The sequence below is a fragment of the Dermacentor silvarum genome, chromosome 1 (assembly GCF_013339745.2).
Source record: "Dermacentor silvarum isolate Dsil-2018 chromosome 1, BIME_Dsil_1.4, whole genome shotgun sequence".
NCBI lineage: Eukaryota > Metazoa > Arthropoda > Arachnida > Ixodida > Ixodidae > Dermacentor > Dermacentor silvarum.
The window spans coordinates 8,898,396-8,924,183 of NC_051154.1; the positions used below are offsets into that span (position 1 = coordinate 8,898,396).

Here is a 25,788-nt window from a genome sequence, read left to right on the forward strand (position 1 = left end):
GTTTACAAGGTTTTTCTTGCATTGGCATTTATGGGGTGTGTCAAGAGTATTTTCCCTCAAGCAATCACTAATCAAATTAAGTGCAGTCGAGCAATGGCTGTTCATGAGTGCGCAAAAACTGCACTCTTCAGCTCAAACCGAGCTGCAGTGAGCTACTTGTGGCAAGTTAGTGCTGAGAAAAAAAAAAAGCAGGCAGCAGTAACAAAAGTGGGGCAAGGCAAAGGGTGAGTAAGGACAAGAGAAGAGGCAAAAGTCAATGACAGGAGTAAAAGATCAACTAGTACTAATATCAACAAAATCTGGAAGCTTCTTGCTCAGTAGAGCTTTTCGTGGCTTATTTTTCTGTTGCCCTTCCAGCAGGACCCACCTGAAGCCTCTGTGGCCGCAGGAAAGGTTGGACGGAGATCGCGGTTACAAAAGTCATAATTGGAGCAGCAGTTTATGACCATATGGGTAGGATTGTGCGAGCCAGACTTTGAACACGCCACTGGATTGTCAGGAGGGAACATCTTTTTTTTGTCGAGACACCTGGCACAAAAAGAGAGAAAAAAAGACACACAGGGAGGAAAAAAAAAGAGAGACAATGCAGGTTACTCATGTGCTGACGCTTCTCGGGGCACTTTCAAAACTTGTAAAAATACACCAGCACACAAACGCTTTCCTGCAGCTGGTAGCCAGACGACCACTCGGACGAGGGAAGAGAGAGAGAAGAGCTGCAGGTTAGACTGGGCCACAAGACACACAGGCGGAAGGGGTGGTGAGTGTGTGTGTGTGTGTGTGCAAAAGACCACCCCCTTCCCTCCACCCCATGGCACGCCTCTCTCTCTCTCATACCTTACCTATTTGCACACTGGACGGGGAGAGCGTCGGCACGATGTTAAGATTGCAATAGTCGGCACCTCGGCAGCACTCTATGGCAAAGTGATCGTCTACAGTGTTTGAGTGATGGCAAGAGATTGGGTTGTCGGGGGGAGTGAGTTCTTCCTTTGGAATGCACCTGGGACGAGAAGAAACAGGCCAAGCCACAACATATACACAGGTCAAAACACAAGGCGAACACACACAGAAGCATTCCCCAAGCCACATATGTGCTGGCCTCTTCCTAGACACCATGCCTCGAGAAAAGGTTATCAGTGCTCAATCCATATTATATTGCTCTAGAAACACAAGTCATCAAGCTACCGTATTTTCTGGTGTATAAGTCGCGGTTTCTTTCTTAATTTTTCGTCAGTGCGTCTTATAGAACGGTGCAACTTATATACGTTTTTTTTTTTTTAATACTGCCGTCAAAATCGGATTGGATACTATGGCCGCGCGCTGGGTTGGCATCCTTGGGCTGTTGCTACAGGTTGTGTGTGCGCTATGGAGTTACCAGGTTCTTCTCATGATCGAGTTGGCGTGCACCGTGCGAGAAGGACGAAGCAGCAACGCAATCGCCGGTAGGCCGACCGTGAGGCGACCGACCCCGAAGTCGTCGCATCGGCAGATCGCTTTCAAGATACGGCGCGCGCCACTGCGCAAACTACGCAGTGGGTACCAGAGTACGAGCCACCCGCCTCCCTCCCGCGCTGCCTTCTCGCTTTCCTCCGTTGTATGCGATTCGGCTCACCATCGCACGCTTTCACTCGCACGTACAGCATACGGCGCGTGGGAACGACGTTATCACCCTTGGACTCCATACGGAACATTGCGGTGACCACGACGGCAGAAATGCGCCTGGAGTGTCCATATCATTGCTACCGCAATTATATAGGAATGGCACTCATACGCTTGCGCGTGATCCGCGTTGACGAAGTGAAACGTCACTAACTTGTTTTAATCGCTTATCGAATGAACAGATGCGTCTTATACACCGGTGCGACTTATATACGTTTATCGGAAAAATTGCAGTGCTGAGCGGGGTGCGACTTGTACAAAGGTGCGACTTATAGACTGGAAAATATGGTACATTGTAAACAAGCTTTTGCAACAACTGTTGTGCGCAATGTAGTTCCTCCTATTCCCGCTTTCTCATGAGTAGCTCTCACCCATAGCTTAACATTTGAAAAGTCATTTACAAAACAAATTTAGAGGCATTTTACAAAACCATCATTTTTTGAAATTTGGAAGTACCACTGGATTGAGCAGCAAACTGTCAGAAAAATTCACGCCTGACTAATTCCTGTCAATGTAAGTGGTAACCTGGTATCTCTAGCCACGAGCACTAACACTTGCTTCCTAAAAACACATTGTTAACACTGCCAGAGCAATGTGAAAAGTCCGTTACTGGAAGCAAAACATGAGCATAAGCTGTCTCGACAACATATTTGAGATTAATGCAATTTCAGCTGTCTGTTGAACCAATGCACCATACTTTGCCTTGGCTCCTTAGCTGTAAGGGAATCAAGTGCTCATAGGGCTCATGTAACAGGTTCACCAGTTGTGGATGCAAGTAACTGTTCCTTTGTGCACTAGGTATAGTTCAGCGTTTTTGGCTTAAACCGAAGGGGGGGGGGGATGCGTGCCAAATTTCTTGCTCGTTCAGTTTTAGCCAAAAAGGGTCAGTGAAAGCACATTCACTGCACTGATGGTGATCAAAAAGCAAGCAGCTACAATGAGCCTGGCAAGGTCAAGATCACACGCCAGCCTGCCACCCAAGCTATCTTTACTTATTTGCATCTGTTTTGCCTGCCACTCGGAAGAGAAGCAAGAGGTACGCTGACGGAGCCTTGCAAGCATTTAATTGCTGCCAGTGCGGTGGATGAACTGGGCAAGTTCACTGCTTCTTGAAAACTACCCTAACCTATGTTATCCTGTGTAGTGGATACACCTACAATGCTGAAAAGTGGCATGTGCATTGATAGAGCACGTTTCAGATCACGAAGTAAGATAAACAGGAGAGCTGACTCATCCAGTGTTCCCTTCTTAGGGCGGTGAGGAAGCAGTTTTGTCACTTGTGGTACAGATGGCAACATTTCGCAGTTACTCCACACCAGTTACTAGATTTGGCGCGTTTCTTTCGCTGCTGTGTCACCAAGTGCAGTCACCAAATCTGCCGCGTCTGTTGTCTGCTTCAGCTCCCTCTACAGACACATGCGCTGCATGTCACTTGTTGCATATCAGAGTGAATAAATCTTTCTCACCTGCTTCAGCTCATGTGCTTACACTCGTTTGCCACGATGATCGTGGATAACCGTTTTCGCTAGACAACTGTTCAAAAAATTCCAATTTGTTTATGGCAGAAGCTGGTTACATTTCAATCCCCGAAAACTATTCACATGAAGCTCTCACTGTCTCCACCCCACAGCCTGTTCACACTATTAGTAAACATACCACAGGGGATATCTAGGCTTTTGCTAGATTTTGTGCATGTACAGCAGAACCTAGCTGATACGATTGTTTTGTACGATTTCCCGGCGCCAACATTCACGATCGAAAAAAAGACTTAATACAGTTACACTGCTATTTTACCAACTAATAAGATACCGGAAAACACGATCTTTTGGTATCAATGTTCAGTACATTACTAAACTGTGATCGTATGATGTGCCTTCTGGCCACTAGGTCCCATGTGAACAAGAAAAGGCCCTGGGCACGCATGATCCAGAGCAAGAGGGGCTCGCCACACAGTGCTCGCCCAACCGTGTCACATGAAAATGCCGGCACACACTCAGTTTCCTTCTCCGATACTAGCAAATGTCCACGTGGGCCGTCGCACGTCGCATTCACAGCTATCACCACCAACGCTATTACAATAAGCATCAACTATCTGTTTCACAGAGCGTGTGGGGTAGTGCCGTTGGAAGCATACTGCACTCTTAATAGAGGATAACCCAAACGCTTAATAGGCAATAACCCAAATGCGCTGACGTTCCCTGCTGCAGGCGGCGTGAAATGAGTGTCATGTTTCGCTCTGGTGGCATCATATTCCGGTGCCAGCCACCAGCTCAATTTTGTTTTTGTTTCCTGTTATGCAACAGGAAAACAATAATGTGTGTCTCGAACTGCTGGGGCCGGACCACCTTAAGGCACCCCAACGATAAAATGACCTGTCCTAAGAAGCTGCTGATTCAGGCCGAATTCGAGGATCACAAACATAAGCTTACCAAAGCCGCAAAGGCGACACGTGCGTTTCGGGCCACTGGGAACCCACAAGCTCGGCACACGTCGGCATCTCGTGTTGCAACGATTCACACGCTTTGGACAACTTAGATGTCAACTACAGTCGAGTCTGCCGAATCTCTTTAGTGACTTTGAGTTGTACGTTTTCCCAGTTAGTATGTTCTTTCCCACGTTTAGTTAGAAAACGTATTAGTAAGGTTCTATTGTAATCATGCCACTGTGATTGTTGAAAAAAAGTATAGATGGTTAACCTTGCAGAGAACAGCAGTTAAAAGAGTAAAGAAACAGGACTATAATAGCGCTACTACCGGAAACTGAACATTAATGTGCATCTCATTTTGCAGCTATGTTGTTAACAACATAGTTTTTGTTGTTTAATAACATAGCTAGGGCACATTGGTTTTCCTGTGTTTGTTGAATTCAAACAAGTTCAACAAACACAGGAAAACTAATGTGCCCTAGCTGAATACTCAAACCTCGACTGAAACGATACAGCATACCACAACAACTGAGTAGCATGACAACCGCTTGAGACAAGTCGGTATCAAGTGAAAATAATCTATTTGTGTTGCAACACTTATCAAAGAACAGAGCAATGCATAGCTCGTGTTTGCAATCGGACTGGCACGCAGCTGCATTTTTTTCTTGTCTGCTTGTTGCCTGCTATGCAGCCGTCTTTGCCCGCGTAAGAGCCACTTCTAGAGCTGGCTTTAATATCCAATTTCAAAGATCATGGTATTTGTGCTAGCAGCCTGCAGATGAGAAGTAGGGGAAAGCACTAGTAAAGGGCTGTAGTGGAGAGGGTGAGCAGCGAAAACAGAGAGCACGGTCGCATGCTGCGCGCAGTCGCAGCATCGCTAAGAGAACTGAGCAAACGCATTGGCGAGTCGCCTCTCCTGTATATCTTACTCTGTGGTCCAGATATTCACCGAAAACCAGTAAGCTCGATGCAAAAATTATCCTGCAACAAAAGATGGTGAAAGTTCATCTGGAAAAGTACATTCACTGAGAAAAAAAAATTGGGGGTGAGGATAAAAACTGCAAAAAGTATATTTATCAGTATATTCATGTGCTGATAGGTGCACCCAAATCGAGGAACACTAGCATTTTGCATTCTGCATTTTAGAAAATTGAGAATTTCATGCCTTAGTCGCATGGGGGCCCATGCAATTTGCCAAGTTACAGCAACAGCAGCTTCTTCTTTAACTAGTAACACCATCACTGACATTAGCACACTGGAAGAAGCTGTAGGAGGTGGTGCCTCCACGGATTCTTTCTCAGTGGACTGATAAGGGTTGAAAAATCATTTTGAGTCATTACAACTATCATTTATAGCATGCAGCAATACAGTTTTTTGACAAACACTCAATCTGCTAGCATTTTTATTTCCCATAGTTGTGGCGTGCATTGACAGATATAAAAGCAGCCCCATAATTAGAGTCTGTTTATGCCTGAAAAAAAGTAAGAAAGAAAAATATATGCTGCAGCATCAACGAATACCATTCATTGCACTGAGGTAATGTGGTGGATGTTATGTCACGGCAAAGTATTGCTAAAAATGTTCACAAGAAGACAGGGTGGCTGAACAAGAACGAAAGTCTCACTGATACAGTTGCTTGCTCGAAGTTAGCTGAAATGCAAAACCCCCCCATATGCAGCACACCTGCTCAAAGGTGGACAGCCTCACAGTCTGGGTTGGTTTCACCTCAACCTCATGTCTGAGTGAGATCGAGGGCTGCACAGTTAGTCTTCTAAAACCACTTGGGTGCAGCACTTGCATCTACAGTTAAGTGCAGTTCACCAAAGCCAGAACATGCCTTCTGCAGGTCAAACCTCTTGCAGAACAAGTGTTTCTATGAAGCATGGTGCTGTTTGCAAAGGTGTTCATACAAACAGTGGGATGAGCACCAAACATCATCCCCAATGATTAGACTGAGGCCCACCTTTGGTGCTGTGGCATGTCACGACAAGGAAGGGCACAGCATGCTTTTGCCCCAGGCACACGCAAAGCAAGACGTTAATACCAGCGCATTTGCACAAGCTGCTGAACAGAAAAGCCCCTCAAACACACTGTATTACAAAGAAAGCGATAACAAAAGCAACAGCTGCAAACAGCAATACAGGAAATGCTCCAGTAACCAAGTTTCTTAGTTTCTGTTCTATGAAAGTGCACACAAAGTAGCCCATAAGCTTTCAAACACTGCAACTATTAACTCTGTCATGGTTTCTTGAATTGCATGGAGTTGCATGACATGGCCATGCAAGGACTTCATGGGTTAAAGAACACAACATTTTTAATCCCACTGACTTGGCATGCAAGCCATTCCATAGTCAAGCAAGAACCATTCAGGTCTAGCTTCCAGTAGTGAAAATTAAAATGTTGATATCAAATTTACTAGTAAATGCCAAAATTTTGTAGGGATACAATAAGTTTGACAAAGCAGGCTGGCCAAGCCTTAGCTTGAGCTGGACCTAATAACTAGTTGTTGTTCCTGTATTTTATGTATTTTATGATATTTTATGTATTTTATAGCCAAACAATGAAAGTACACAGACTTTAGTTTTTCCTGCTGATTTTAAATATGTGATAAATTGTAATGTTTCTTGTAGGTCAATTAGTTTAGGAGATAGATAAAGCTATCACTCTATTGTTTCTGGAGACAATAGGGAAAAACTGCTCAGCAGAAAGCCAATATTATTGGATATGTAGACACTGGAATATACAATAAATGCAGTGCTGAAAGTAGTTTTCAAATCAAATTGTAATTAGTCATTCTGCAGATGATCAAAGCTCAGTATCTGTGCCATTACCACTGACAGCAAAAAATAAAAACAAATCTTAAAAATATATGGGCACAAATTAAAAATCTGCTCCCAGTACTATCTGATGCACTGATTGTGCTTTATGTTAAAAAAGGTACAGCTCTAGCTGCTCTAGATCATGAGATATCACTCTGACAAACTAGTAAAGTGACCACAAAAAAACATGTTTTGAGCAAAAGCGGTTTCAGCGTCAACTTCGCCTCAGATTCAACACGCATATATAGCATAAAATTACATTGTGGCTAAAATAGTGATCTTATCAGTAAAAAATGAAGTATACATGTACAAGAGTAGCTGTAGATTTCAACAATAAAATTGCCAAAAAAATCATTTTTTTTTTCAAAATTTTCTTGGCCTCAATGAATTAAATTCTGGGGTTTTATGTGGCAAAAGCATGATCTGATTACGAGCCAAGCCGTAGTGGGAGACTTTGGATTAATCTATTATACTTTGGATTATTTAACATGCACCAAATACACAGTACATGAGCAACTTTGCATTCCGCCCTCATCAAACACGCGACCTTGAGCTTGGCAGCGCAATGCCAGAGCTACTGGGCTACCGCAGCAAACTAGCTGCTTTTTTTTTTCTTCTTTTTACTGTAGTTACAATTACTTCACACTGCAAGTTAATGCTGTTGTCACAAAATGTTTTACAAAAATCTAACTGCACCACAATATATTTAAAGCAAATAGTTTAGGTGCACTTAAAAAAAATGAGAAAGATATACGAAAGTCAAAGGATCTAACACATCATTGCCTTGAAATTCTTTCACCTATCAGGCACATCAAAGTCAAGATGACTGACTCCAATGCAATGTACCTCCGATGTAAAAGGGTTACATGATAAGCTTATCTTTCACATATCAAAGTTCACACAATGTTCTGTCTCTGCTTCCCAATAACAAAAATGACACTTTTCAGTAACAAAAATTTAACTGTAAAATTGGTCACAAAGCCTGCCATTAATTCTAGATTCACCTTAATTCACATCTCTTTTCAATTTATAGCTATTGAAGAAGTTCACAGTGGAATAGAAACAATTTTTTTTTTTAATTTAAGCTATACAGTGGCAGTACAATTATTTCGTCTCATTATGATCCTCGTTAATACGGACGGTTCAAATTATTGACAATTTTTGCAGGAACCAAACTTTTCAGTGTATTTGTGCCTCAATAATATGAAAAGTTGTCTGGACAATGGAAGCACACAAAAGTGCATGTCAATATGGACACTGGCAGTATGAACAAGAAATGAAAGGAGACTTCCTGATTCAACAAATGTACACAGCAAGAATGCTGCACATCTGCGCATTGCAGCTGCTTGTATGTTCATTGACAGGGCACACTTACATGCGTTTCCAAAATAAAAAAGTTACAGCAGAAACCATATTCGACAATTATCAAAGTCAATGCAAAGTATTTCTTTCCTGCCCCTGGCGCAAAGCACAAAGGAACTCGTGTGCGCCTGAGAAAATGCTTGCTCGAGCAATGCCGCATGCACGGGCCGCGGCACCCTCACAAGATACTATCAGAAGCGGAGGCGGTCACAGGCGCTATACGCCACAACAAATTTGTCTTCGACAAAGTGCTTTTGAAAGTATATGTCTGTGTCCCACAAATTCCGGTCCTCTAATCAGCGCCACTTGGTCTTGGCGGCCTGTTCAGCAGCCGTTCGCTTGGCGTGCCGCTGTTCTTCAGCCGCACGTATTTCGTCAGCCTCTCGCTTCGACCGCTGCCTCACCACTTTGGTATGCATCGCATACCTCAGTAGTATCTGCAGAGCCTTTGCACTCTTACGCTCCTCTTCTGTTTGATACTTTCGAAGGCCCACTGTTGTATCTGCAAGTAGAGGCCTATGCGCAACACAGCGCACCTAGCATGACCAAGCCACGTTTATCTGTGGAACGCAAGTACTGACAAGAGGAGTCGGGAGGTACCAAGCAACGCGCCATGCCACTAGCGGCATGCGAGCAGGTGCGTGGCAGTGCATGCGTGTGGAGCAAGGAAGTGCCGAGCCAATAGTAGCCAGCGAGCGGGCATGCTCACTGCCGTATGGGGGTGCGTGCGCATAAGCAACAAACTCTGTTACCTTGGCTCCCAATAGGCAAAGAAATACTTCACATTTAAAACTGCAGACACACAACGCCGACCAAAAAGTTACAAGAAAAAGTGACATGCCTTGTTTGGCACCAGCAAACTCTATTTGTTATTAATTCCAACAAAGCTTTGTCTTTGATAAATTTCCAATTTGGAAGCATAAAAAACACGTTACGCAAAAATGCTACAACTAGGTGGTATAAAAGCTGCCGTAACACAGCTTTTATCCCATTTTCCTTTGCCGCTTATGTACATTCTGGTATGTGACAAAGTAGTGAAAACAATAACACGAAATTTGACATGGAACCAACATATAGATAATGTCTGCATGACAGCCTATCAAAAGTTATACTTTCTGAGAGAAAAACTAGAACATGCATCGCGTAATGTAAAACTTATTGCCTACACCACCTTCATTAGGACGATACTAGAATATTCAGCCGTTGTTTGGAGCCCCCATCAAGTGACGCTTAAGAGGAAGTTAGAAAGGATACAGAGACTGGCAGCACGTTTTATTTGTTCGACGTACCGAAGGAAGGAATCGGTCACGCTGATGTTACAGCGTTGCAACTTGGATCTTCTTGAGGTACGTCGAAATAAATTTAGGCTGAAGGTACTTTATCAAATAATGCAGGATCAACTTAAGATTGATAAGCTCAAATATCTACATGCTCCAGGCAAAAGAAACCCGCGAACTAACCACGACTACGTCATAAAGCCCTACCAAACTAACAGTGATACATTTCGATACTCATTTTCCCCGGATGCGATAGAAATGTGGAACCAATTGCCAAACGCTATTGTTAGCCTAAAAGATGTCACCGACTTTGAAAATGCTGCTGAGGCGTATTTACGGGAGTTAACAATTTAGTTTGAAGTGCCAAGTGATATGTGCAACTTGATGTTCATTGTACGTATTTTGATAAATCACATAAGTGTGCTGAGTAGTATTCAAGTGAACATCTTATTCACTGTGAATTGACAGTGTTAAGAAACTTTGCGTACACTGACATTGTCCATATTTCATGTATGTAATTGTATTGTCCTCTCTGTTACGACCCTCTATGAGGGTTGACAGTATTAATAAATAAATAAAACTCAACAGGCAAAGTGGCTATGCTTTGACACAGTATGAGGCACTTTCATAACCAATGCATGCTACAGTATCGCTCCAGTTTTTATTCAATGTGAAAAACTATCACTTGAAAATAGCCAATCTATGTTTTCTATGTAGTAAGGGTTCATTTAAGATGAGTCATGTGACCATACAATAATTTGGGGGTACTGGGTCCTTGGGCACAAAGGCGACATCACCTGCAAGTCCGAAGCCCAACCCCCTTCCCGTGCCCAGCTACCACTCAACTGGCATGCAACCGTCGTGAAGGCGTACACGCTCATTAGTGCAATAATTGCACACAAGCGCCACAGCTGCTCTCGTGAGGACTGCAAACATGCCTCGACCAAAAAAGGTAAGTGTTGCTTCTATGTTATGCGCCAGAACAGCCAGATAGGCAGCGCTACCATAATCTGATGGAAGACGAGAAGTGAGAACATTTAGCTCGCGCACATAAGGAGCAGCCCCTGTATAATGCTTTGCACCATAAAAGAGTTTCGGCTGTATTTTTCATAAATCACCCAGGGCGCTTCACAGCATGTTTGTCATAAGTATTCAGATTGAGGCACATTATGGGCAGGGCAAATACTTCAGCAAGACAAGATCCAGCAATGTTGCAGAGAACTTGTAACACATTATTGAACACTTGCAACAATAAAATTTCCAGGATAGTTTTGAGGAATATTATACAAAAGGTTCTGCAGCCTGGAGAGATAACATGAGCTGGTGACTGGTGAAGATCTGTGCAGAAGTGTGTTTACACAGGCCAAGTAGAGGACTGGGATGATAAAAAGAATATATCCAGGCTTGCGTGCATACGGCAGGCATCCTCAAGTCATGAATGCCAGCTTATGGAAAGTGCACACAATAGGTGCATTGTATCAATAACCATGGGGCTGAAACTTGGTGGATAACAAAGAAATGAAAGAAAAAAATGAACGATACAATAGAAGATGAAGAGGGCGATAGTCTAGTTGGGATTAAACGAAACAAGTGAAGTTGGGCCGGTCATGTGACGTGTAGGGTAACAGAATGGGTGCCAAGCACAGTCGAGAGAATTGTGTGTTCAGATTAGAAAACTTCCAGGCAAAAGTCAGCTCATGTCAGACTTGACATCAGACCTGACCTGATGAAGGCTTGGAACATGCACGACACATCTGACTTTCCAAATAGTAAACACCCCAGTTCAAGAGACAACTTCCTTCTCATGTATTCAAACAGCTAAATTAGCTATAGTTAATGATGACAAATGTTTGTTTTCAGCTTCGTCTCGCTGAACGTGGTTCCTACCAAGATCGCAGACAGTGCCAGCATCTCCAACACTTGAAGAGGACAGTACAAAACCAAGAACAGGCAGCTTGAAGTTGCACACAGTAACTGATTAGCAGAATTCCATAACAATTGACAGCTGTAATTTTCAGAGAAATTTGTGTTCCGTTTACATAACCAAGCTGAAAATGCAGAATCAGTGACATGCACTTTTTTCTTATGCAACTGCATTACAAAAAGAAATGGGGTTCATGCATAAGTGCTAAAAAAAAAAACAGAAAAGGGTACAAACACATCTTTCTATCAAATTAATCTTGCACCGATGTAGATAGATTTGGCTCTCTTTATTATATAATCAACTTGTCAATTAAAAAGTTGGCAAAAAGCAACTATTTAACCATCGTTAACCATAATGAACTGGTTGAAACATGTTACAATAGAGAAATTTTGTAGTTTAACTTAACACCATATACAATAAAACGAACTTCTGAATATCGAATTGACTACTGAATATATTCCAAAGTAAAATATATCCCTGCCACGGTGGCTCAGTGGAGGTCACAGGATTCGCCTCCCAGCCGCATTCCTATGTAAGAAGGTCAAGTGGTCAACATTAAGCCCACCATTATTACAGCGACTCTTGTAGCCTTTGGGAACCCATAATTTGATTTGATTTTGAAGGTTTGCATGCAGTCCCTTTGGTAAAAAAAAAAAAGGCTCATTTACATTATTTGATGCATGCAACTGAGTAAATGAAACAGCACATCACCAGTTCGATGAAGTAGGTAACTGTGATATTACAGCAATGCACACATGGTGAGAGTAGCCAAAAAATTGCTTTGTCTTAACTGAGACAACACATTCATAAGCTGCCTAAAAGTGGGGCTATCATGAAAAATTATTGGGAAATTATTGCGCACAAGCTATCTTTCCTATGCATTCGTGAGGCACTTAGTAGTGACAGACATGAGAATTTGCACAATAAGTAGCCAGTACAAATTGTTTAACAAAATTTCATTTAATTAAGGTGCACAACCACAGTTCACCTAAATCGAATTCACATCACCACTTGCATCAGTCTCTCTCGAGGCTCCAGTCTCTGATATTTGAACAGAAACGAATATTCAACAACTTGTGAATTCTCTAACAAATCTAAATCAAATAGGAATGACTGTTGGATTTGTATTCAAATATTTGCACACCCCTAGTTTCAACCAGTCTGAATGGTTATATTTTTCCTTCTGGAGTTGAACCTTAACCGAGGAAAAATGCTTGAGCCACAACTTGAACAGAACCAATAAGCGTTTTACTTAGGCACCCTGCATGCAAGTCACCAGCCTATAGTCAAGAACATGCACCTATAACTTCCCTGCAGTTCTCACAAACGCACAGTAGATAGAATGACATGTAGCCGCATCAAAAAACGAAAAGTCACCACATCAATGTGTTACACACACAACACTACCAGAGTAGACTACTAATAAATAAGCGTTATATATATATATATATATATATATACGCTGCAAGACCTAGTTCAACAACAATCCTTCGGCTTTAAACTTTCTTGAGCAACCACAAACGCTAGCCGCAAAATGCGATCCTGTACTTTGAATGCACAGATTCTCTGCCTATGAAATAATTTGCTCGTAGAGTAAGAATGAAACAGTTTCAAACACTGAACAAAAGTAGGTGTACGCTCGTTTTCAGCCTTAATGATGACATAAAAAGCGTCACCGCCAAGGATGATGAGTCGACCCGGAGAAAACAAGCTCACCTGTATTCGTGCTTGAGGGCGCCCGTCTTGGATTTTGTAGTGGTGGCGAAACAGATGCCATCGGTTACACAGGTGTGATTGGTATCCTCACCGCAGATATCACAGTAACACTTGAGGCCTGCAAGAAGAACGGGGCAGCATGGCGACGCGGACTGGCATCGCATACGTGCAAAAGAGCCTTCGCCAATTCGACGGCGAGCAACGGCAGTAGCCCGGCTGTGCGCTTTTATAAACCTAACAAGCAACTCGGGAATAGCACGCAAATTACACTTACGGTGGCCCCGCTCCATGGTTTCAATTTCGCACCCGAATCCCGAAAGCAGTCTTGTGAAAGTCGTTGACACCTACATGTGACGGCTACGATCTCAAGCACCACTACGAAGGAGACTAACTGAAAATGCACCCAGCGACCACACACAAAAAAAAAAAAACGGACAGCATCGATCCCTAGGAGATGATACGCGCGGCGATGCGGCTACCGGACCGCCACGGAGTCCGAAGACAGCTTTCTCTCTCTGTCTCTCTCTCTCTATCATTTAATCAGCAGTTCTAGCAAAGGTTACTAGGGGTAATATTCGAAAGTTTCGAATAACGAATCGAATATTGTCCTATTCAATTCGGTCTTCGAATCGAATAGTCACTGTTCGTAAACACGAATAGCTTTTGAATATTTGAGAAACGTCAACTGTCAATCAAACATAAAACTGGTACAATAAATTTCTTCACCGTGGCCACAGTAGGCATAAAACATAATTTACGTAGTGGAGCAGGCTGAATGCCTAATGCTCCATTTACCATTTTGCTAAAAGCAAGGCTTCATAACGTGCTAACTTTTATAACACTAGGATGTGAACATTGTCTTATGATAACGGTGAAAACAGCTGTTCATTATTCAAAAACTATTCGATAAGTATTTTATTCGCTCAAAAATTACTATTCGCACACCCCTAATGTGTGGCCAGGGTATGTGCTTAGAGAAAATACTACCCTGTGGCATACTACCCTGTGGCCAGGGTAGTATGTGCTTAGAGAAAAAAAGAACAGAAAAAAAACGCGGTTAAAGCCACTGGCGTCGACTTCGCGCGCGCGCGCGCGAAGTGTGTGTGTGTGTGTGTGTGTGTGTGTGTGTGTGTGTGTGTGTGTGTGTGTGTGTGTGTGTGTGTGTGTGTGCGTGCGTGTGCGTGTGCGTGTGTGTGCGTGTGTGCGTGTGTGCGCGTGTGTGCGTGTGTGTGCGTGTGTGCGTGTGTGTGCGTGTGTGCGCGTGTGCGTGCGCGCGTGTGCGCGCGTGTGCGTGCGTGCGTGCGTGCGCGCGTGCGCGCGGTGGTGTTGGTGATGATGATGATCTATTGGCATCCCATCCCCTTTCAAACGGGGGCTGTGACAAATATTCCCTTGAGTTTTCATTCTAGCATTTTGTATACATCTCCTTAATCGTGTTTCCCTTCCTCAAAACTAGAATGTGCTAGAATCTAGTACACTCTACTCAAAACTTCTCTATCTACCTTAGCGCTAAGTCATGGTCCCTAAAGGACTGCAGAAAATAGCGCCCCTTCCTCTTCACAACCACATGTACTCTCTCTCTCTCTCCACAAGCCTGTAACGGATCTAGTCGTATTAATCTCTTCCCTGCTTTTTTTTTTTTTTTTTTTCACCAATACTTTAAACGTCTCTTGCTTATCTCGACTGCTGACCGGTTGATGCTTCCGTCCACTTTAAATTCAAGCGCTACTGGAAGCTGTGCGTTACCTACGGGTCTCACTGGGTGAATCCCTATGTCGTATCTTGTGGAATACACTTTGTTGACGGAAACTCGTCAGGAAGTCACACGAGAAATCTTTGGTAACAAAGGCAACATGTAACTATATTCACAGCATCAATACAAAAACGTCTTCTTTTCACTGTCCCTTGGTCAGCTCTGGGCTGTCAGTCCGAGCCGCCGTCGCTCCGTTCCAGTTGGGGAGAGGGTTTCCTCCTCGCTTGCGGTTTTCTTTCTTCGGACCCCTCTTCGTTCCCGGGGTTGTTCTCGCGCCTTCTGCCGAAGACGGTGCCCGCTTCTTTTCTGTTCTGTATTTTAACACGAAAGTGTTTTATGCCGGGGTCCACCAAGACTTCACTGACGTATTTCCGTCACGGAAATACGTCAGCTTACAATGTACACGAACATAATACAAAGAAAGAAACCAGAAGAAAAAGTTCCACAAACATGCAAAATTTGGAAATCTAACCCACGACCTCTCGGTCCGCGACGATAGATCGCCGAGCGTTTAACCCATTGCGCCACAAACGCATTTGCAGAGAGCTACACAGACGCGCCTTATATATCTAACACTCCTCCGTGTACCCGCGCTCTTGCTCGGGGCGGTGCCGCCGCCTACGAGCAGAAAAGAGAAGTACTGCATTATGACACTAACGCGCACCGACAGTGAACGCTTCGGTGGTCTCAGCACTACGACGCCTCGATGCCAGCATTCGAAGGGACGCTGGCATCAAGAAGCACTACCAACGCCACCTAGGTGGCGTTCACCGTACTCAGCACAGCGGAGCGTGGCCTCCGCAATTAGCTCTGAAAATGTTTCTGAAGTTGATCGCGGAGGCTGCAATTACGACGCGCTGTACGCGCTGATTTGACTCGGTGACGATTCAGTTACGTGCTTTGTCTTGCGCGTTGTATTAGTGTGTCAGTTACGTGCTTCGTCTTTCGCGTTGTGCTAGCGTGTGCAGCGTAGTGCAGCTTCCATATGCACGACGGTTGCTCATGGTCATCGACGTTGGTAGTCGTGATGGAGGAGACGTGCCACCAGGCGTCAGCGTGGGTGCATCAACGCCTAAGGGCGCTTTAGCCACAAAACACCAATAGACATTATATATCAATGTGCAATAAACATTACACTACTTCTGTGAAGACACGTTTCACTTTCGTGTTCTATACCGATTCCTATATAAGAGGGATCAACCACATTTTTTTTCTACATCCTCCCCCCCAAATGAGCGTCGCTCATTTTAGGTCAGTCTCCAGTGGATACAGAAGCTGTACCGGTCGCCGAACGACCTTGCCGGAGGGCAACTTGACGACGCAAGACCGCACGGCTCCGTCCCTCCCTTTGAACAACTCAGCAATGCGGCCAGTTTTCCACATATGTGGTGGTGAGTGATCTTCCTGCAAGATGACGAGGTCGCCAGTCCTGAGGGCGTTGGTTTCACTCGATGATATGCAGTGCGCGGACCGCAGTTGTAGCAGATATTCCCTTCGCCACCGTTTCCAGAAGGCATTTGTTAGTGATCGACGGTACTTCCAACGTCGACCAATGTCGGTTCTTGAGGAAGAAGGGACGGCTAGGGCTCTTGCTTCAGGCAAACTTATCACTCGACTCCCTGTCAACAGGTGAGATGGAGTCAGAATTGATTCCTCGCCAGGCTCTTGTCCATCATATGTCAGTGGACGCGAGTTGATCGTAGCTTCTATGGCAGCCAGCACTGTAAGAAGTTCCTCAAAAGTGAGGCTTTGGAGGCCGAGAATTTTCCGCAAGGCAACTTTGACGGATCTCACCATCCGTTCACACCAACCAGGCGGCTTTTTCTATGATGAACTTCCAGGTGATTCGCTGCAAACTGCAGTAGTCCTGCGCTTCGCGACTTCGTAGGATGTTCCACAGTCTCTGGATATCTTTCGAAGCTCTCTTGAATGTCAATGCATTGTCACTGTATATTGTTGTTGGCAGCCATCTGCGAGCGATGAAGCGCCTGAGTGCCAGTAGAAAACATTCAGAGGATAAACTTGACACCAATTCTAGGTGAATTGCTCTCGTCGTGGCATAGGTGAAGAGAGCAATGCAGCACTGTCGCTTCTCGTCCTTGTATACAGGGGGCCGGCGAAATCAATGCCGACTACTCCAAAGGCCTGATTGCAGTTCACTCTTTCACTAGGAAGGGGCGCCGTTGGTGCAGTATAGCCGGCTGAAGTCGGTGCCGCAGGCATATCCGGCAACCCGAGATGACTTTTTTCACAAGCTGGCGGCAACTTTGTTACAGTGTACTAGAAGGGGCCTGTAACTTTGTATCCAAAAACGTTCTCGCAGCTCTGTTATGGTTGCCTGCACACATCCATGCAGTGTCCTGAGGTGAGCGTCGTTTACAAGAAGCTTGGTGACAGCGTGCTCTTTTGGATAGCACAGGGTGCCTTGTCTCGTGAGGCACCGATAGAACTGCAGGCGACCTTTCACACGCAGAAGCCCCTCAGTGTCGAGGAAAGGCTGAAACATAGTGACTTTGCTGTTTAGAGGTAAGCTCTTCTTTCGATTAAGGGCAGCAATCTCCTGCGCGAAACTCATCTCCTGAACGTGGCGAATCCAATAGTTTTCAGCTTCGTGCAGTTCACTTGAGGTGAGATTTGCATCGGTGCTACGTGCTCGTTTCCGACAGTTGCTTATAAATCTCATTATCCATGCACTTGTTCTCAATAGTCGTGCGTAGCTGCTGTACTGCTCTGCCGGCAGCAACGGCGTCATTTGGGATACTTCTGTAAGCATCCCCACAATGTGCTTTCTCTTCTCTCCATAGATTAGCGAATTAAAGCAAGTAGTGTCCTCATTCATTACAGGCCATACATCCGGCGTCTCGACCAACCAATTTGGTCCGTTCCACCACAGCACGCTTTCACGCAGGGAATTCGCCCTCATACCCCTTGTTAGGCAATCAGCGGGGTTATCTTTTCCTGGACAATGCCTCCATTTCTCCGGACTGCTCAAGCTTTGTATTTCCCTCACGCGGTTCTCTACGAATGGTTTCTACTCTTTAGCTGTGCTCTTTATCCAAAAGAGTGTTATGGTGGAGTCTGACCACAGGCACACTGGTATGGGCTGGCCTATTACACTCTGAAGGTAAGCAGCCATTCGAGTCCCAATTAACGCAGCCATCAGCTCAAGTCGCGGCAGAGATATAGTCTTCAGTGGAGCCACACGGGACTTAGCAAAAAGATTTGCACTCACCTCCTCGATGTCACTCTCTGTTCGCAGATAAGGGCAGGCACCGTATGCTCTCGGGCTTGCATCACAAAAGATGTGCACTTGCCATGAAGCTGTTTGACTGGGCGCAAGGCAACGCGGGAACCAGTACTCTCGTAGGCTGGGGATATCCAAACACCAAGCTTTCCATTCTGCCGCCAGGTCTTCTGGAAGCTGTTGATCCCATCCTAGTCCTCTTTCCCAAAGTTTTTGGGAAAAGCATCTTAGCTGTAACCACGAACGGGGCGAATAAGCCCAAAGGATCAAATACTCGTGCGGACGCCTGTATCACCACCCGTTTCGTGCTGACACCCGTATTGACGGCATTAAGCACTGCACCCATCGATATTGTCATATTGTCATCCATAGCAACCCCAACACTTTCTGTACTTTATCTTGGGCTTAGGAATTGTCCTCCCGAAGTTCCTCACGAACCACTCCTGAATTTGACGACCACTTTCTCAGGTTCATACCAGCATCCTTCATTATTTTCTTAGCGTCTGTGGCTATCTTTAATGCTTCTTTTACTGTGCCAGCGCCGGTAACCAAGTCGTCAACGTAAAATGAACTTTTCAGTATAGAAGCTGTCTCTTGAAGCTCACCCGTCTGTTCATCGATATGTTGGAGTAGGGTGGCCGTCAGTAAGTACGGGCTTGCCGTCGTGCCAAATGGTACTCTCGTCATCCTCCATTCTTCAATATCTGGCAAGTCGGTAGCGTCGAGTGGTGGGCGACTGTGCCACAAAAATCTTAGTGCATCTCTGTCTTCAGGTTGCACTTCGATTTGCAGAAATGTCTTTTCGACATCTGCTACGAGCGCCACCCTGTGTAGACGAAACCGCAACAGAATTCGCCCCAAGTCACTGATGAGATTTGGGCCTTTTTCGAGATGCTCATTCAATGAAGATTTCCCCGGCGTATGTGATGAGGCATCGAACACCACTCGTAGTCTCGTACTAGTAGAGTCATTTCTAATTACTGGCTGGTGCGGCATATAATACACCGGGTTGAGTGTCGCCGACTCCGTCATGCGCTCTGCATGCCCCGATTCCAGGTATCCTCGGATTGCTTTGTCATATTCCTCAGTCAGTTCTTTGTTACGGGACAATTTCTTTGTCAATTTTCTTAGCCGTTGCACTGCCATATTTCGGTTGTCAGCCAGATCTGTTGCTTCTTCCTTCCACGGCAACGCTACCTCATATCGCACGGCTTTCTTTGTTATTTTGGCAATGTCTGAATGCTCGGTCTTGTGATTCTGGGGTTTATCTGAGATGCCGATGACGTCTAATTCCCAAAACTTCTGCAGCGTCGTTTCCACCCCATCTGCAGTATCAACGCCGATCTTCAAAACGCAAACATTCGGTTGGACATTCCAAGGCCCAGAGCGGACCAAGGGACAGTGAAAGAAGACGTTTTTGTATTGATGCTGTGAATATAGTTACATGTTGCCTTTGTTACCAAAGATTTCTCGTGTGACTTCCTGACGAGTTTCCGTCAACAAAGTGTATTCCACAAAATACGACATGGTGCCGAAACCCGGGACCGTCTTCGGCAGAAGGCGCGAGAACAATCCCGGGTTTCGGCACCATGTCGTATTTTGTGGAATACACTCTTCGTTCCCGGGGTTGTTCTCGCGCCTTCTGCCGAAGACGGTCCCCGCTTCTTTTCTGTTCTGTATTTTTCTACACCCTACGCATGTCATACCCAGAAGATGCGTACAGCACTGGGTGAATCCCTTTGCACTCCATACCCACGAGCAATGAGGTTTAAAAAAATTGCTGGAGTGGAAGCCAACGCAAATTTCTAACCAGCAAAGATGAAGACAGAGTTTGCCTATACTTCTACCGTGAAATAGTGCCGCGACAGACGAAATCCGCTCACAGCCAAGGAGGTTGTATAAAACTTCTGGAGTGACAGTCCCAGCCGCCGCCTACGAGAGCGAGTGAAGCCGGCGGCGGCCATTTTGCTAGAGGCAAATGAGTGCGGCTCCAGCGGCGCTCCCTGTGTTTACGGTCCCGCGATGAAAAATTAAAAAAAGAAACCCCTTTAGCAAGTATATCAGCCCGCACTTGCGTGTCGCTGATGTCGATAAAAAATATTCCTGCGTCGATTTATTGCCGCAAGCTTTGAGAAAAGCTTCCTCGCTTAGTTCCTCCTCGCTTGGTCTCTCCATACAAACTAAGCGTGTGTGAAGTGAGTGCGTAATGAACATTCTTCACTGTTTACGTGAAATATACGATAGGCGCTGCTGTGCGGCGCTTCAAGTGAACGGTCTTCGAAGTCGCACGATGCATCACCGCGCAATCTGGGTAAAGCTTTGCCGTGTTCAATTGTGTCGCGGGCATTTCTGAAGTGATCGATGCACGTCAAATAACCTTGGTGGATGTTATGGACGAAGACGCCGTTCTCGCCGACAGGGATAAATACGTCAGCACACGCCCTTCCACTTTACTTTGCGACGGCAGTTCGGAGTAACGATGAATAAAGCCTTCCGGCATCCGCTTTTTGCGTTGTTTCCTGTTTTATAGTAATAATTTCTGTGAGTAAAGTAATTTCTATAGTAAGCATTTTTTTTTTCTTTTTTGAGACCGAAAGTCCCTCTCCCGATATATTCACGGTCGAGTTATTTACGTGCAAATACGGTAATTACACTCTATTTTAGTACACATTACCGAGCAGCTTTACAGAAGGCACCGCAAGCTATGTACTTAGCATCCTGAACAATTTGCTAGTCATAAGCTGAAGCCAAAGCTTGCGTCACGAACTTCACTGTGTACGTTCTTCTATAGGCACCGGGCGGCCGTTGTAAGGCGCCAGCGGCGCGCCGGTATGCTGGGGAACAGCGCCGCGAGCGGCAGCTGTCGGAGCACTGGCATGTGAAGCAGACGACGGGACGAAGGCGCTCGGTGCTTCCAGTGATTTGGCACTGCGGGTTTTAAGGGCTGACGCACCGGAAAACGCATTTTCGTGTGTCTGCTTTTGAGAAAGGTCGTCACTTGTACGAGGCAGATCACATTCGTGGCATCAAGTAGTATATAAAGCAGAAAACGAGCGCAAATTGTGATGCAAATGCACCACGCGAACGGAGCTCCGCGGCAAGCTAAGACGTGGAACTCCAGCAGTTATATTGCAGATGTTATTTTGCTGTGCGCGTTAACATTCTCGCGTATTTAATCATGTAAATAGGCGAAGAACACAAAAACTATGGACAGAAAAAAAAGGAGACATATGTCTTCCTTATTCTGTTTCTTGAGCTGCTTCGCCGATCGCACATGTGTCAGTAAGTTCCAGTTCTCTGTCCGTTGTAGTTCTTTTATCTTTGCAATGATTCCCCATTCTTAATTGCTTATAAACTAGCCCAATCTTCAGTCACGGCTCATTTTATATAGCTTAGCGCGACGGGAGCCGTCGGTGGCGGTGAGTGTGAACACGCCACTGCGTTGGCGTTCGCCGTCGATGCACAGCACAGTCATGTGCCGGACGCAACCAGAGTTAGGAATTGCTAGAAAGGAAAATGTACATTAAGAAGAAGACTGATACACTGATAAGACGGCAAAATGACTACAAATCTGAGTGTTCACCTTCGGTGCCAACACTCCGGAGCCGTTACACTGCATGCGGAGGCGAAGACACGCAAGTGGGACACGAAGCTCTTGCGTATGAACGGCTCTTTTATTAACGTTAGAACTAGACCATAGCAAATCAGCATCGGAAATGTACAGTGCCCAGCGATTGAAGCACTGGGAGCGCGCGGCTGCCGCCGTTTTTTTTTTCTTGATTTTTTTTTTTCCTTTTCGCGCCACAGGTGAGCGCCGTGGGACCAAATGCAGTCATAATGCGTTACGAAGGTTCTCGCTTTCACTATACACCACAATGCATCAGTTTGGCGTCCCCAGCGCTTACAATCAGTGCAAAAAGCGCTGGCGACCATGCGATTCGAGTATCGCGTTTCAATTGCTGAGCACTGTACGTGCTGTTGCCTACACACCGCACATATACAGACTTTCCGCCTGAAAAACGCGATGTCGCGATGAACAACGTTGAATTGAATGGCCTAACCAGCTTCAGTCATGTTTCAGTAACTGTTGGTGCACCTAAAAACGCAACATGTTCGATCAGACTTGGTTTCACGGCAGTGCCTGCTACGCGCGGCCCGGCCGCCACATGCCATTAATTCACGGCGCCGTCGCACGAAGGCGCCACCGGTCCAAATTCATCCCGCGCCCGGTGCCTATACAGGGTGTTTCATTTTAGCTGCACCAAATTTTGAAAAATTGCCTGTGGCAGATAGCACAATTATAATCGTTGATCTAAACTACTCGATGAGGCGGCCATTACTTCCACGAAAAATCAACACGCCTAATTGAAGAAATAAGATAATTACGCTAATTAACTTTTTAATTAATTATTTTACGGCACATCTTTCAATCTACGAAATATAGCCGCTTTGTTCGCAAGGCATATCCACTTGGAACGAATTCTCAGGACTGAACCAGTTTCGAGATATTAATTTTCAAAGTGTCCGACGAAATGCATGGGCGTTCCAGGTAACTTTGTCCTTCAATGCATAAAACAGCGTTTTCCTCAAAAAGTTAACTGGAACGCCCATGCATTTCGTCGGACACTTTGAAAATTAACATCTCGAAACTGGTTCAGTCCTGAGAATTCGTTCCAAGTCGATATGCCTTGCGAACTCAGTGGCTAAATAATTCGTAGATTGAAAGATGTGCCATAAAATAATTAATTAAAAAGTTAATTAGCGTAATTATGCTAATTCTTCAATTAGGCGTGTTGATTTCTCGTGGAAGTAATGGCCGCCTCATCGAGTAGTTTAGATCAACGATTATAATTGTGCTATCTGCGACAGGCAATTTTTAAGAATTTGGTGCAGCTAAAATGAAACACCCTGTATTTCATATGTGCTCCGAAAAATTGGTGCCACTCATCCATCCCGTCTAGAACTAATTGTAACACACTCCACAACTGAAACATCAGTCAGAAATACTATACAAACACGTATGAACTGCAGAAAACATTTACAATGCACCCACAATGCACAGCGGCGCATATGCTGTTGTACGCGCGCAAGTTTGCGAGTAAGTATATACCCAGAACTGTGTGGTCTCCTAGCCAGTGAGATGCAAAATGTCATCGACTAGTTGTACTACAAATGGGTGCCAGCACTAAAATATTAGTACACGCGTGGCTACGGCAACGCGCTGAACTGTGTAACACGTGTAAAAACGTCGTTTCGCTTACCAGAACATGGCATGGCTTGGTTAAAAAACACTCTTGACTGGCGAATGACCAAATCAGTTGGATAGGAAACCACGAAAACATGTAGCTATTATCGTAGCAATAATTTAACACTTGGGAAAACATGATTCGCAGGAATTATCGGCTTGATAAACAAAATGCTTTCTCACAGCTACGGCCGCACTTGTCGTCTGCCTCCAACCAATACCGTCGTATAATCGGTATCGAGCTCACCTATCAGTGTGCATGCTTCCAGTGAACGACTACATCCTCACTGCAGATGGAAAAATTCTGATAAAAAATTCGCCGATGATTACGATACTCCATAATGCGAATTTTGAGTGCGGCTGTTTAACGTTTTGAATTGGCGATATACTGTGGCTAAGAACTTGATTCTGAACGACAGGGTCCTCTCTGCGGCAGCGCTGAGCCTCTGCTCGGGCAGCTCGTTTAGCAGCAGTGGCAGACGAAGCATTTCCACCGGTTGCGTCGCTCACTGTTCAGAAAGAAAGCGTGAACACGGGAACGCGTGGCTCGCGCGGAGCGCATTCTCTAGCGGCGCAGGCGCAGTGGGTCCAAAGCGCTCACCTGGGGCGCGATCTTGTACGCGTTCCAAAATGGAACGGAGGCGGTCCGTTCCATCGAGCCGCACACGATTGGTCAATTTGAACCGTGACGATCAAATTGACCAATCGTGTGCGGCTCGATGGAACGGACCGCCTCCGTTCCATTTTGGAACGCGTACAAGATCGCGCCCCTGGTCGCCACCGCGGCACTCCGCTTTCCTCCTCGCGCTCCCTTCGCTATCACCGTCTTTCATCCCCCGCTGCGCTCCGCGTTCGCCCTTTCATCCTTCGCTGTGCTTGTTCGCTCGGTTACGCCGAGGGACGCTCAGCGAGAGAACGGGCGCCTAAGAGCTACGCTCTAAAATTGTTCCACGGCGTTTTCGCAATTACCACTTCATGATTAGACACTCTGACCGGTGAACTTTCCATCGCACATGGGCCATCCGTTCCGCCGCGGAACGGATGGCCCAAGCGGCGAAGCCATAGTGAGCAAACCGCTCAACTACTGCTCGATATCCATTTTTAGAGCGCTTCCGCAAGTTAATCTCGGAGTCATTCTCGAAAATATTCGTCATCACGACCTATAGGAAGTTTACCATAGTCGCACCAGTGTCATTAGGCGATGAGTTCCTCAATAACACTTCACACGGCTGAAACAACATGCGCGCACATTTGACTCTTCCGCAGCGGCCGCTGGCAGGCAAAGCGTGCCGTGCGCAGCGCGCCGGCCCGTGGGAGAGCGTATTTAGGAGGAAAGCATGCGCGCGGAGTAGTGTCACTACTTTCCAGAATAGAGGGGTTTTACATGAGGAAACTTTAAGGCGCCGCCTTGCGTACGTTTATTTTTATAAATTAGAAAAAAACGCCGTTGTCATAACCTCCGATGACGTGAAAAAACATTAATCTTGATTACAATACGAACGCAGCCGAGAAAAGTACAAAAAGTCGCAGAAGGTTTGTCATGTTCAACCAATATTATTTCAAATAAACGCGTTTTTATTTTTTTTAATCACGCGTCGTACCACTGCTTTGAAGGTGGATTACAAGCGAAGTGGTTTAGCACACGACATAGAGGTTACACATAATTTAGATCAAAGGTATGAGCAAATTTTATTTCTCTTGGGCGGTGACGGCAGTCATCGCGAAGGAAGACACGCGCACACACTTTAATTTTGATCGGCGGTCTTGATCGCCGGCATACATTCGCGTGCAAGACTACAGCCACCCCGGGGAGCTGGAGGAAACTAAACACGCGCGACGGGACCGCCACGCCGGGAGAGCGGAAGGAAACTTGGAACGACGACAAAGACAGGGCGATGCGAGTGTACACATGGCCGACGCGGGTCGCACAGCAGCAAATCTTTGAGAAACCCTTATTACCTACCTCAGAGTCTATTGATTTTAAATATGGTGACTATTGATAAATATTGTACTGAAAATGCATATCCAAGTGATGAGACATATAAGCTTTTGCATATAATGAAGCGATTTTGCATCAAATTCGGGAACTGGGTTTTTGCACACGCAGATCTGTTGACGGACACGAAAAATGCATAGAACCCTAGCCATAGACAGCTTCGCTGTAATACCCGCCTCCATTCCACCCTGTGAAAGTGGACGTACAGCGAAGCAGACAGACGTTAGACAAGTGCCCCCACCGCAACTGGCGTTAGACGACGTAACACAAGCGCCACCACCACAAGCGACGTCAGTCACGCACGCACGCCCGTGTCCGGAAATGCAGCATACATATTCTTATATTGAACTAACTGAATTTCCCAAAGGAAA

General features: G+C 45.4%; 1 protein-coding gene across 8 annotated transcripts in view; it reads right to left on the minus strand.

The window, feature by feature from the left end:
- The window catches only part of LOC119456501 (TGF-beta receptor type-1-like), a 132,315-nt gene that overhangs the window by 51,936 nt on the left and 54,591 nt on the right, over nucleotides 1-25,788 (minus strand). For 2 of the 8 annotated variants that reach the window (XM_049664791.1, XM_037718324.2), the window contains exons 2-3: nucleotides 13,180-13,297; nucleotides 368-528 (exon numbers count right to left, since the gene is read on the minus strand). In XM_049664791.1, coding sequence (XP_049520748.1) covers nucleotides 368-528; nucleotides 13,180-13,297 — 279 coding nt within the window. Of the gene's footprint in view, nucleotides 1-367; nucleotides 529-839; nucleotides 998-13,179; nucleotides 13,298-13,453; nucleotides 13,608-25,788 lie in introns of those variants that run through there. The other 6 variants (XM_037718340.2, XM_037718345.2, XM_037718333.2 and 3 more) reach the window with 6 other exon arrangements.